This window comes from Leiobunum rupestre, chromosome 1 (assembly GCF_980474605.1).
Source record: "Leiobunum rupestre chromosome 1, qqLeiRupe1.1.hap1, whole genome shotgun sequence".
NCBI classification, from domain to species: domain Eukaryota; kingdom Metazoa; phylum Arthropoda; class Arachnida; order Opiliones; family Sclerosomatidae; genus Leiobunum; species Leiobunum rupestre.
In genome coordinates, this window is record NC_143384.1 from 18,334,529 (window position 1) to 18,348,020 (window position 13,492).

A 13,492-nucleotide genomic window follows, 5' to 3' on the forward strand; every position below is an offset into this window, starting at 1 on the left:
TATTGAAGATAAAAGATACTTAGGTACATCTTTGGAACTAAATAGGTAACGCGAAACCTATCCAAAACGCCAAAAATCACCGATATAATAACGCGAAACCTATCCATAACGCCAAAAAAACGATGATAAAATAACGCGAAACCTATCCAAAACGCCAAATAAACGCCGATAAAATAACGAGAAACCTATCCAAAACGCCAAAAAATACCGATAAAATAACGAGAAACCTATCCATAACGCCAAAAAAACGCCGATAAAATAACGCAAAACCTATCCAAAGCACCAAAAAAATATATATGCGAAAGCTATTGACTAAACCTGTAAAAATTCGAATGGGAATTCGATCTCGATACCCTATACCATGTCGAGATCGACTTCGACAATTTTCATTGATTTATGCTTATTCGAAATATTTACCGAATACCATTCATCGAGATCTCGAAGTTCAAAATGTAGTTTTCGATCCAAAATTGGATTTCGAATATTTACAGAATAGGCCCCCAGGATCCGCAAGTTACTGTTGGTGCTTGTTGAAATAATGGGAACTTTTCACCTGTAAACCGAACGTCGTGTTTTTTCTAAGCCTTAATAGGTCAAAAAAACTATCTGGTTAAAAGGAAACAATTGTTGCAATACGCGCAGTTGAAAAGTTTCCATTATTCCAACAAGCACTATATAAACAGTAACTTGCAAGTCCTTGTTCTCGGAAACATTACTTCTTGGCGATTTCCTTGAAGGGCTTATTAATGCCACTTACAAGTTGTTAGCGACTAACAAGTAAGTTGCCCCATTCATGATGTAACATAAAGATCTCATAGAATAAATATAATTTCATGGATGACGTTGCGTGACGTCACCCATTTCTAATAAGGTTTTCCATTTGACTGCAGCTCTTGGGCGCTCTAGATCGCTCTGATCTACATTTAATATTAAATTTGGATGCTCGTATCTACACGATCAAGATTCGCGTGTTCCTTTTCCCGCTCTCGGGTGCTCCGAGATCGCCCAAAACCGATCTGCCGATTTCGACAGATCGACGGGTCGAGATCGGAGCCAATTTTTGCATGTTCCTTTTATGGCAGACCAATTCGCGAAAATTCAAATTACTATCAGACTAAAAACAAAAAGTGTAGGAATAAGTTTATGGAATGTTCCATTTGCGGTGTTACTCTAGTCGATCTGGGCGAGATCTAGGACGTCGAAGACAGTTTCGAAGCGAATCTCGAGCAATCAAATGGAAACCGCTATAATACTCTATCGCTAAAATGACGGCCTGTTAGTTAGTTCCATGCCTTGACCATAGCTAAGAACTGATATTACTTTATTTATCATCACACTTTTAAATCAGCCAGGGCCTGTATATGTCTCAAACAAATGACATTAGCAGTATAGGGAGATGGAGATGAATACTTCTCTTGAAAGAGTTATATAATTTCTGGTTTTACCTGTAGTATGGAATCTGACCTAAATCGATTTCCCCCAATGTTATATTTAAGAAATTAACGGAGATGGCTTTAGATCGATTTTCACCAATACTTAAAAAAAATCTACCCCCTTAAAGGGCCACAGAATAAATTGAAAAATGATGTCCAAATTTCAGTTAACTCCTCCCCTTTTCGTACCTCGTGATAGCAGATTTGTCCAATCATAATTTGTAATTTTTCCTGCCATCAACTATTCTGCAGATCATTAGCGCCAGTGTCACTAATGATTCTACCCAAGAAGTTGTGATTTTTAACCAAACCAATCAAATAATGATACAATTTATTAACTATTACGAAAATCTTTTTTAATCTCGTGGAAAAAAATCTCAATACTTATAAAACAATGAAATAATACAATTAACATATACATATTTATACAAATATTTTCTTAAAACAACGTACATCTTTGCTTTCCCATTACTTGCAATAATTTTTTGCTCTTATAACTCTAGCTATAAACGTGATTTCTTTGAGCCAAACAGTACCAACACTGCGCTTTTAACATTAAAAATGATTTTAACAAAAATATATTTAAATTTTTCACAAAACTCAATGCAATAAATAATTTTTATTAAAAAGCTTAATTGTAAAGATATTTCGCAAAATTTTATTGGAAGTTGAAAATATATTTTGCTATTTCTCCACCACAGATTTTTTTTATCATTTGAAAGATTTTTAGTTATTGATGTGTGAAATGTATATCAATGAAGCGAAAAATATTTGACTTGCACTCGCATATTTTTTATATCAACACTATTAAAAACCCAATTTATTCCAAAGTTAATTTCTTAAAAAATTTTGATAATACCACTTCTAGAATTTTATTTTACCGATTATTTTGAGATTTCAAATATAGTTCCAGTGCTTTATGTTTTTAGATTATTTCTGTGCATAATTTTACTGCAAATCCTTTGCATCATTTTATCGCTTCTATTTGAGATGTATCTACTCGAATTCGTTATATTTTTGTGAGTGTTCGATTTATGTTTACTATATTATTCGTTCTAACAAAGCAATCTTCCCTACTTTTCAAATATATTTTGAAAAGATTGTCGAGTACGAATAATACTTGCTTTTTTTAATTTTACTGATTTCATAGGTTATAGTTAAAATGTTTCGGCTTTACTTTATTAAAAAAAAGTGCAAATCTTTCGTTTCATCTCTGACAATTAAATATTATAATTTACATAAATTGCACCTGCTTTATTAATCCCTACTAAAATATTTTGCTGACTATTATTTACATTATTAAATTGTAGTGTTTGTTACAGCCAAACTTTAATAATTAGACTAACGGTATTATATTTTATTAGGCACCAATAAAATTCTACTCAACGCCAGTTACCTTTTTTTTTAATATTTAATAATGGTAGTGGAATATTTTAATATTAGCTATACTCCTAATTTAAGTTTAATTTAAAAATTGATTTTTGGTTATTTTAAAAATACATTTCAGCCCCAGGTGCCAAGGCTTAGCGATTTTTCTTACCAAGGCTTAAAATGTTTGTGGTTAAGCCTTGGCGCCTTTGGCACTGCATTTTACATACACGAACACACACCAAGGGCTTCACAATGATAAATTTTACATTTTAGGAATTAACAAATACAGTTTACAAAAAATGGAAGCAAAGCTTATATTTTCAATATTTTGTAAAAACACATTCCTTTATTATAATAATGTCACCCAAAAAAGCTCGCAGCACTTAAGCAGTTTTAACTTCGCTCAAAACATTTAACGCATTTCTTTATTGCTTTTTAAAAGCAAAAAATTATTTAAAATGTTTGTTTATTTTAAAACAATCTTGGTCTATAGAAACTCATTTGAGATTCATAGCGGTTTGGATCCTTTTAACTTGAATCACTATATCTTCGTCTGTGCTTTGAACTAAATTGGCCATCTTCTTACGCAGCAATTCTTTTCCATTGTGGCCAAAAATGGTGGCATAGAGGGTCTCTGGGTATGGAGCCTTCTGATCCCCCGGTAAGTCTCGCGCTTTGAAGTTCTGTCTGGCTGCAGTGATCACAACATTAGCAATGAAAGTTATAAGCCTTAGAGTGACGTCGTGGTCCCCTTTAAGACTGAGGTATTTGTAGAGTTGAGATGAAGCCTACAAAAGCAATTAAGGTTAGGTGTTAATATGGTTAATGGAAAAGGGAAGTTAAATGTTACTTTTGACGCAAGTAGGTACGGTAACATTGAACTATTGCAGGATATATTGACAAGTAATTTGAGCGACTGTAATCGGGTGGTGTTAGTTCCAGTTTCAATCAGTTGTAGGAATCCCGTTATTCCTCCTTTCATGGGCATGTGGTTTGCATTAAATAGAGCTAAGTTTGCCAGCGCCGTTAAGGAAGATACTCTTAATAACTCGCTACATTGTTTTGAAGTTGCTCGTTCGGTCAGGCGACAAATGCAGCACTATAATTAATGAAGTTACTAATTGAAAGTTTTCTTAAAACTGTTATTGGACGTACTTGTAGCAAGCCTTGATTCCTTTCATTAGCTGATAAATTAGCAATTGCTTGAGTTGCTGCAACTTGAATTGCCAGTGTAGGAGAGTCCAAAAAGTCCCTCAAAATAGGCAGGCAACCCGCATCACATAACAGATCCTCAAAAGAAAGGACATTTAATGAAATTTCTCCCAATTAAGTTGTTATTAAACACTTTATTACTTGGTTAACAGAAAATGCAGCGCAATTTGATACAGTTGTTAATGTTCTAACAACAATATCGTCATTTCTGCAACCCAGTAGAGCTACCAAATTACGAGCTTCGATGGGTGTCATAGTTCTGGCTTTCTTATATAAGCTAGCCAAACTTTTCTTTAAATTTTCATCTGGTTCTCTGGGTTGCGGGAAGTCTATAGAGATGCTATTTAAACTTGTTGTGCTTGATACTCGAGAACTTAAGGTTTCAGGGGGTGATTTAAGTAGGCTACTTTTACGCCTAGGGTTGGGAGAATTAGGTGGAGTGGAGAAGCAATTAATGTTTTCTGCTGATCTACTAAGACCATTATCTGAATCAATGGGGCTTAAAATGCGGGGTGAACTCCACGGAGAATTTTGTAAGCTCCTGCAAGATAGCTGCGATGTTGGGGTATAACTAGGACTGGAATCGCTGAATTTTCGTGCCCTCAAATTAAGTTCTCGAACTCTATCCTTAACTGATTTGCACTGACTGACAACCAGATCATCAGCAACTTTATTGTAGTTCACACCACAAGGTAGCGTTAGATCAGTTTGACAGGAGCGATTAGATTTATCACCGTCAAGATCAGATTCTTTATCAGCTGAAAATTGTAATAATTAATTGTTTTGTACTCGCTTGAACATGAAATATTTAAAAATAATAAATGATGTAAAATTTCGTTTGTTTGTAAACAAATATCAACCCCCCCTACTCCCAGAAAAAGGTGACCCCCTCCCTAAAAATAGGCCTAATCTAAAAAAATAAATTTATAAAAACGAACGTAATTAAACTTTACATTGATTTGGAAAAACTCTTTTGCAAAATGCGTTTTTTAAAGTTGTGTAGCCAACATAAGCGAAGCCAGCGAAAATAGCAGAGCAATAGGCGATTTTTCGGAGTTCGTGAGGGCCGGTTTCGCCCTCGGCGGCCATGTTTTTTGGCCAACTTTTCACTAAAATAAAATGCTCCTTGGCCTATTCAACCATACCGATCCCAGCGGGTGCCTTCATTTGCATATTTATTACCGCAAGGCATTTCCGCTTAACTTTAGCTGTTTCCTCGATTAGTCATAAGACTAGATCATTAGTGAAAAAAACGACCAAGGTGCGCCATAAAAGATTTCTTTAAGGCATCATTAGCGGCGTTTTTCCAAGTTATCCTTGCCGGCAATATCTGTGGTAATTTACCGTCGGGGGTCCGTCAGCGCCTCGATTGCACGAAGATCAATCACATGAGTCATAAAATGGTCACGTGACCTTGAAGGGTGCATATTTACCGGCATTCGAAATACCTCAAAATTTGTCGATTCTCCGTGTAATTTTATAATAATTCGTAGCAAATTCTTAGAATTTTTAAGGTAAAAAAGAATAGATGAATGGAAATATCTTTTTAGAGGTTAACGACTTGAGTAAATTCGCCGTACTAGAAAATCGTGCCACTCTCCGACAAGTGGGCAGTTTATCCGGATTGAGGCTTTTTAACGAAATTTCTTAAGTTTTTAAATGAGTTTTAATTATTATTTTAATCAATGAGCTATTTACTTAATTTAATAATTTTTTATACTGGTAATTATGTTTTTATTGACATTTTTTAATAGTTTGAAAGTAAACCATTAGATTTTCTGAAACTCAATTTTAATCAAAATAGTTAAACGTTAATTTAAATGATAACGTTAGTTTGTTCTAATACAGCTACCTAAATACGTAGAAAAAAAATATGAACTAAATTACTAATCAGGTCATTGTGATTAGGTATGAAAGAGTTACGCAACTCTAATACTCCACCAGTACTTAAAACTTGAAATTAACCACAAGAGTTTTATGAAAATAAGATGTCAAAGGCACTATTTTTTACAAATATTTTTGCCTAGGCACCCTCATTATTTTTTTGGTTGTCAGTCATAAACAAAAAGGGTAGTGTGACTAAAGCTCTTTTCTGAATTTAAAAACAAAACTTGTGGTCCTTACTTTCAGCGGCCCAGCCTTATTTCCTTAGATATAATTAAGTCATTCAACTTCCCTTTTGTCGCACGGAATAATGAAATAAAGAACTTCCACAGGAAGCAACATTTTCCGCTAAAGCAGGCTTTTTTAGATAAGAAAGTGGTTTTTTTTTCAGTGCAATTACAAGTTGCCTAGCCTAATTAACCGTTATTTAGGAGTTAATGATAACTTCCATTTAGAAATGTGACACATCTTTATTTTTTCTTTTAGGTTTTAAATGATGAAGTGAAACCGTTATGAAATTGTCTGATTTACAAGTCGGTTATTTACAATGTATAGAACAATTATCTCAAAATTATGCCTGGATTCTTTGCATTTACTTATTCTCTTCTGTTACACTGTGACAGCGGCTAGTCCTAATGTAAACTTTTACAAAAGTGATGATACAACATTGTTAACTAAAGTGATCTACTTTAATGATTCAGTCATTGTTGGAGGAAAAAATGTGCTTTTTAGTTTAGATTCAAATTTAACTTTACTTCAGAGGGATGCAATTGGACCTGTTAAAGATAATCCAAGATGTTTACCGGAACCGGAGTCTTGTGAATATGAAAGAGTTGATACTGATAATCATGTTAGTGTTCTTTTGCTGTATACAAAGTTCATTTTTATGTGTGGGAGTGCCTTGCAAGGAATATGTACAATAAGATCAGCCAATAAGCTTGATAAACCAATTGTTGTGGGAAATATATCCGATAAAGCCAGTTACGTTGGTGGACTTGATACCGTTGCAGCCTTTTTTAGTGGCAAAGATGGTAAACAGTTATATAGTGCCTGGTCCTATGATAAAAGAGATCTGAACCTAACACCGTATTACGTAAGCAGACGTGTGATTTCAAAGGTCAATCGCTTGCCCACATTTGCCTATTCGTATTTTCATGACACATCAATATCTGCCGTTGATTTTCACGATGATAATTTTAAATTGCGATATAATGTATACAATGTTTATGGGTTCAGTTATAAAGGCTACAGCTACTTCATATCGTATCAGTTAGTCACATTTGGATCTGATCAATATGAAACCCGCATTGCTCGAGTGTGCCAAGAAGATTTAACTTTCAAATCTTACATGGAAGTACCTCTAAAATGTCAGAGGTCGGAAGATGATTACAATATGGTGTCCGCAGCTTTCTTGTTTAAAGTCCCGGAAGCTGAGAAAAGTCCCCCAAGTGACGATGATGATGGCATTCTTTATGCAACTTTTGTGAAAAGTCGTCAAGGCAACGAACCTGAAAAGTCTTTTGGTACTGTCATGTGCCAGTTTAATATGGCCACCATTGAAAATAAGTTCAAGAAGGAAGTGGAGGACTGCTATAAAGGGGAACCCCGTACTCATCTAATTGATAAAATTGCTGGCATTGGAAAGAAATGCAGTCGTAAAGATGTAAATATTAAGGTCTTTTTCATATCATCAGATTTGTTTGTAACATAAGATTTGTACAGGATTTCAACATAACTGTGGCTCTTTGCTTTCCGGAGACAAATTTTTTCATTGAGGGACGGGATATCATCATGGGTAGCTTAAAAGTAGGATCATTCCCCAGCATCGTCACTTCCCTCTTTATAACAGTGCAACATGTATATCCTGTTGCCTTTTTTGGAACTGATGATGGTCATGTTGTAAAAGTAGGTTTGATTTTTAGAGTTTATAAATTCTCATGGTTTATGTTGGTTTTTGGTTTCCAGCTTAATCTTAGACTTAATGAACCGCCAATATTTTATGACATAAAAATATCCGATGGCTTAATTGAACCAAGTTACGCTGTTGATGATAGCCATCAAAATCTTTATTTACTTTCAGGAAATAAGGTGAATATATCATTATATTCAACTTTCATAGAAAATCTTATAATAATGTGGTCTCTTTATTTGTTAATTTTTAGGTTGTGAAATTCCCAATTGGTTCATGTTCTTTATACGAAACATGCCATTCTTGTCTTGCATCCAACGATCCACTCGAGTGTGGTTGGTGTAATGGACATTGCGCTAACAAAATGGAGTGTGCCTACAGTTTTAATACCACAACATGCCCTCCATACATTCACAGTATTTCTCCTTTAAATGGGTCAATTTATGGCAATACGAAGGTTACAATTATCGGTGATAACTTTGGAGACAGTTATACCAGTCCTGAAAATACATTGAAAGTCACAATCGGAAATGAGGTCTGTCATATATTGAGCTGGGAAAACAAAAAGTAGGTTTTTATAACACTGCTCCAGTTAATTGTTTAATTTATAATTTATTTTTTTATTTACTTTTGTTTAGGATTCAATGCAACACTTCGCAACAAGGGGAAGAACATGCAGGAACAGTTAGAGTTGAAGTTCATTTTATGGGCGAAACTAATTATGACAGAATTGGCACCGCAATTTTCGGAGAATTTTTCTCATTTTTGGTATATTTTGGAGATATTCATTAGATTTTACATGGATATTAACTATTTTCTTAACTTTTCTGAAGATTCCTCGCTTCTTTGGAATTATGCCCAGTTTTGGACCATTCGCTGGTGGCACAAATATCACAATTTTCGGTGAAAATTTAGATATTGGATCCAAGCGAGAACTAGTCTTAGTTGGAATGTCATGTATAATTTACGAGTAAGGAATGCAATTTAAATTTCTTTCGATTAGCTTTCTCTTTATTCATTTATATTTTTTAGAATTTCATCTACAACCATCAACTGCACAACAATACCTATATTAAGTAATAATCGGGGAAAAATGCTGGGATCTGCGAAGTTCTCCATAGATGGTCATTCGTTGGAGAAACCTCAAGACTTGAAATATAATGGTTCATTTACTTACATGTCTGATCCCAAAATCTACAATATTATTCCACGAACTACTATCTCAAGGTGAGTTTTTCAGTTGTTTTAAAATTGTAATTAGTTAAGTTTTTTAACAATGTTTTGTCGATTTTAAGTGGTGGAACTATGCTAAGAGTGATTGGAGATAATTTGGACAGTGTTATAAATCCAAAACTCGCTGTTAGATTCGTGGATGTTAGAAGTTGGGAGAAATCTGAAATTATCAAAGTAAACTAAATAGGAAAAAATTTTCTTCACAGATATTATATTTGTAAAATTTTTCATTAGACATGTTCTCACCTGGATATTCGTCATCAAAAGGGCAAAACGATGATATGCCCAACACCGTCGCTCAGCGAAGTATCTGGACGTAAGCCATCTGCCCAAGTCCCCATAGAAGGATTGATTTATTTCATTATGGATGGCATTAGGGACCTTCGTAATTTCACCCATACCCACCCTAACATTTCCACTCTGCTCTATTACCCAAACCCTTTGTACTTTCCTTTCGACTCGAACAATAACACTTACAATGTCCCAATTGATGATCCAGTTATTGTTGTTAAGGTGAGATTGACTTTTATTTTCTTAAAAAAGTCTTGTAATTTTTAGAATATTTAATATTTTCACGCTAAGTTTTAAGGAGCTTTAAATATGGTAAAGGAATTTGTTGTTAGCGTGTGTCTATAGGTGGTTTCTTTTCGCCTGTTCTCGGACTTAAAGCCATTTTGGAAGAACTTTTTTACTCCAATATAAACTACGCTGCCACAGAATCGGAGTAAAATGACGTCCTAGCCTTACTCTTCTTACCTTACTCCAAAATCCCGGAACAAGCGAAAAGAAACCACCTTATAGTGTTTGTTTCATCAAGTTGAGGGGTTTCAATTTAATGTTATTTGTAATATGTTTTAGGGTGTGAATTTGAACTTAGCTCATACAAAGGATGATATAAAAGTCTTCATAACTGGCAATGTTCCGTGCAACATTATCTACTTTGGCTTCATGAAATTCAAATGTAAAATTCCTAGTGCTAACGTACCAAGCTCGGCTCTAAACCAATCATATCGTGCCATGGAGGTAAGTTAGTTGGTTCAGAGGTTGAAAATTGTATTGTTTTCTTAAACGTTTCGTTCAATGTTTGACTAGATAACGGCTGGAAATCTTAACTTTAAAGTTGGCTACATTAAATTTGTTGATCCTGTACCAAATCTTGGTGTTCTAGCCATTATTGGGATTGTAGTGGGTTGCATTGCGTTTATACTCATAATCCTAGTGATTTTGGTAAAATCTGGCCTTATTAAAAAATGGAAAAAAGCCTATCATCCCGATTACTCTGTTCGCTATGTTTCTGACCCTGAAGCCAGGAGGTCCAATGGTAACTTTCTTAAATTTCATTTCAGTTTCATTTTTAAAATAAAAAAAATTATTTAATTTTCAAAGAATACACAGATGCATCGAGGAATCTTACAAATGGAGGAACTCCAAGTAGTGAAAGTCAACCTTCAGTTGCTGCGAGTGGTGGTGCTTGTGGCGGTGGAGCTGCGAGTTCTAGCTCCAGAGGAAGCTTAGGGGATAAAAGAATACCGGAAGAAACTGTTAGACTTCTGGAAGCTGATGGCATCTTATATCCCAGGAATTACTTGACTGTACGGGAAATCATTGGTCAAGGTATACTATTTACCTACTCTTCTGGTTTTTCAAAAACTAGAATTCCTGGAATTATCAGGGAAATCAGTTTTTCGTATTTTATATGAACCCCAATTTTATTATGTTGATTTTATATAAATTTTAGGTCACTTTGGAAGAGTTTATCGTGGAGATTTGACATTTCCAGAAAAAGAAAGTAGAGATGTAGCTGTGAAAACTTTGAATAATTGTAATTCTGTTTTAATTAGCTAGTGGGTATTAATTTATCTTTAAATAACAAAATTTTTGACATTTAGTGCGCTATAGAGATGCAGAAGACTGCGAACAATTTTTACAAGAAGGTCTGATGATGAAAGACTTTCATCACCATCATGTTTTGACTCTCATTGGGGTTTCCATTGATGAAGATGGTTTTCCGATGGTAATTATACCATACATGGCCAATGGAGATCTGCTATCTTACATTAGAAATGAAAATAATGTAGGTTTTTCAAACTTATTTATTTTTATTGTTTATTGAAATGATTGGTTTCTTTTCCCTGTGGTGTAGTATCCTACTGTAAAAGACTTGTTGACATATGGAATACACATTGCCGAAGGAATGAAATATCTCTCTGATCTTAAGTTTCTACATCGTGATTTAGCCGCCAGGAATTGCATGTTAGATGAAGATATGGTGGTTAAAGTAGCTGATTTTGGCCTATCAAGAGATATCTATGAACGAGATTATTACAGCAGTGATAACAAGAAATCAAAGTTGCCTGTTAAGTGGATGGCACCAGAAAGTTTGGAAAAGGGGACATATAGCACCAAATCTGATGTGGTAAGTTGGTTTATCAAACCTATTTGCCATAATTAAGTTATTTGGTATTGAACCATTTTTTTATAAGCTATTTGATAACAGAGATGGGCATGCTCTGAGCTCCAAAGAGTGCGAGAGTTATTTTTTAGCGTGAGCTACACTCTCTAGCAAAAAAGAGAAGAGCCCACTCTCGGGCCAAAAAAGAGAAGAGTGCGAGCAAGAGTTCCACTCCCGCAGGAAAACAAGAGCGAGTGTGAGCTTCACTCTCGGGCTAAAAAAAAGGGCGAGCGTGAGCTCCACTCTCAGTCTAAAAAAGAGAAGAGCACGAGCTCCACTCTTGAACTAAATTTTAAACAAACTCGGAAAATTTGGTTTTTGCCTATCTCTGTTTGATAAAATATTTGGTATTTGATAACCATCTCCTTTGTAACAGTGGGCCTTTGGCGTTGTTCTATGGGAACTTTTAACCAGAGGAGTAACCCCTTACCCTGAAGTTGGTAACTGGGAGATTTTGCAGTATGTTAAAACTGGCAGACGTATGCCACAGCCTTCCTTTTGTCCAGATATGCTGTAAGTTCTATAACTAATTATCGGTTTATTATCGTCTCCTTTAATGAACTATTACGATTTCAGATATGAGTTGATGTGTCATTGCTGGACTGAAGATCCCAAAATTCGGCCCTCATTTGGTGACTTAGCTGAGGATATTAAAAAGATAATCAAGAAAATGGAAGCTAAGAGTAAACATCAAAGAGTCGGGACCAAGGTCACCTATATTAATTATCCAGTTGATGACCCTAATGCACGTTATGCCAATGCAAATGTGGAAGAAGAAACGTGAAGTATTTCCAACGGGCTATTTGGAAACAAAAAAATCACTTTACAACTTGAAACTTGTAAGTGACTTTTTACGCAATTTTGCAACATCGATAGGCTTTTATTTCTATTTTTTAAAGGTGTCTGAAATGATATCAAACCTGATATTTTGTAGTTTTCACTCCAAAATATGGCTGACTGACTAAGAGTAGATCTCATATTTTTAATGCCAAATTACTTTTATGACTAGTTAAACATTCACAATCATGTTATAATTTGTTTAACATTATTTTAAAAGATTTGTAATCATGCTCGTAAAACTGATTTAGACTTTCCCAGCATAAACTTATGTACCGATAGATCAAATTTATAGCTTTTTTATAACTTCATTTAAATGAAGGCTCGAAAGTAGTTATATAGGTACGACATTTTTATATTAAAACAAATTTAGAATAGGTAGTCGGTTTCTTTTAAATTTCATGAGGGTTGCCACAATATCATCAAATTCAAATTCCCTGTCAACATTACAGTTCTTAACTTTTATATTTATCAGAAGTTAATAAATTAAATCAACTTATATTTCAGTACAAAAGTTATTTCAACGTTTAAAAACCTTTCAAGGATCTAAATATTAATAGCAGAATTTGCCATAGATCTACAGTAAAATTATCTGAAAAAAGTGTCAAGATTAAACTGAATTCCCTGACGTGTGGCAACCCTGTTTCGTTGTCTGTGGAAAAAATAATTTGCCTGCAATTTTAAGAGACAATTTTTATTTTATTTGTCTATCTTTTTATGTCTGTGAAATAGTTTTCAATATAGTTATAAAATATATTATTGTTAATGGAATTGAGAATAGAATGGGTCACAGTTTTTAACATAAACATCATGCGGAGTCACAAATAACTTTACCCAGTAGAAAAATATTTTTCTTCTGTACAAACTTTTTACATTAATTTTTTTATTTCAAATTCTACTCAATGTATAGTATTTGTTATATTTTTTCTCTTGGATGTATTTAAATATTTATATGCATGTACATAATTAGCTTTATAAGGGTGCAGTTTATAATGCAAAATGAATCAGTTGAACTGATTTTTCTCACATTTTTACTTAAAAAAGTGTGCATTTCAAACATTCCATATCACAAAAAATATATAAAAGGGTATCAAATTTTAAAGAGCTTAATTTATGTTTATTGTTTAATAAATTAAGAAAACTTATCAAAATTTTCTATAC

General features: G+C 34.1%; 2 protein-coding genes across 5 annotated transcripts; one reads left to right on the forward strand and one right to left on the reverse strand.

The window, feature by feature from the left end:
- Positions 1–2,927: 2,927 nt before the first annotated feature.
- Positions 2,928–5,245, reverse strand: LOC149961241 (armadillo repeat-containing X-linked protein 1-like). Its single transcript, XM_090176331.1, has 5 exons — positions 4,970–5,245; positions 4,158–4,774; positions 3,960–4,094; positions 3,655–3,903; positions 2,928–3,592 (listed from the first exon to the last, which is right to left on the reverse strand). The coding sequence occupies exons 1-5, from the start codon at positions 5,103–5,105 to the stop codon at positions 3,302–3,304; spliced, it is 1,428 nt and encodes a 475-aa protein (XP_090032457.1). The 5' UTR covers positions 5,106–5,245; the 3' UTR covers positions 2,928–3,301.
- Positions 5,246–5,280: 35 nt separating this feature from the next.
- LOC149961242 (hepatocyte growth factor receptor-like) lies at positions 5,281–13,482 on the forward strand. 4 transcript variants are annotated; one of them, XR_016481079.1, is made up of 19 exons: positions 5,281–5,738; positions 6,387–7,563; positions 7,623–7,805; positions 7,866–7,988; positions 8,063–8,376; positions 8,448–8,577; positions 8,643–8,779; positions 8,842–9,036; positions 9,105–9,216; positions 9,277–9,555; positions 9,901–10,065; positions 10,135–10,363; positions 10,429–10,656; positions 10,781–10,864; positions 10,932–11,116; positions 11,186–11,458; positions 11,871–12,007; positions 12,071–12,333; positions 12,394–13,482. XR_016481079.1 is itself a non-coding variant. In XM_090176207.1 (18 exons), the coding sequence occupies exons 2-18, from the start codon at positions 6,448–6,450 to the stop codon at positions 12,276–12,278; spliced, it is 4,098 nt and encodes a 1,365-aa protein (XP_090032333.1). In that variant the 5' UTR covers positions 5,281–5,738; positions 6,387–6,447; the 3' UTR covers positions 12,279–13,482. The 4 variants fall into 4 exon arrangements, 2 of the variants coding, with proteins under 2 accessions (XP_090032333.1, XP_090032342.1); XR_016481080.1 differs by having other exon boundaries at positions 12,429–13,482; XM_090176207.1 differs by having other exon boundaries at positions 12,071–13,482.
- Positions 13,483–13,492: the final 10 nt, after the last annotated feature.

What these genes read in the sequence shown, in the direction of transcription:
- LOC149961241 (XM_090176331.1), bottom strand. Translation starts at nt 5,105, where the DNA reads ATGGCCGCCGAGGGCGAAACCGGCCCTCACGAACTCCGAAAAATCGCC. An exon ending in CTGCATTTTCTGTTAACCAA is followed by an intron (nt 4,095 to 4,157) that starts GTAATAAAGTGT and finishes CTTTCTTTTGAG; the next exon opens with GATCTGTTATGTGATGCGGG. An exon ending in CGTACCTACTTGCGTCAAAA is followed by an intron (nt 3,593 to 3,654) that starts GTAACATTTAAC and finishes TTGCTTTTGTAG; the next exon opens with GCTTCATCTCAACTCTACAA.
- LOC149961242 (XM_090176207.1), top strand. Translation starts at nt 6,448, where the DNA reads ATGTATAGAACAATTATCTCAAAATTATGCCTGGATTCTTTGCATTTA. An exon ending in GAGAATTTTTCTCATTTTTG is followed by an intron (nt 8,578 to 8,642) that starts GTATATTTTGGA and finishes ACTTTTCTGAAG; the next exon opens with ATTCCTCGCTTCTTTGGAAT. An exon ending in ACATTAGAAATGAAAATAAT is followed by an intron (nt 11,117 to 11,185) that starts GTAGGTTTTTCA and finishes CCTGTGGTGTAG; the next exon opens with TATCCTACTGTAAAAGACTT.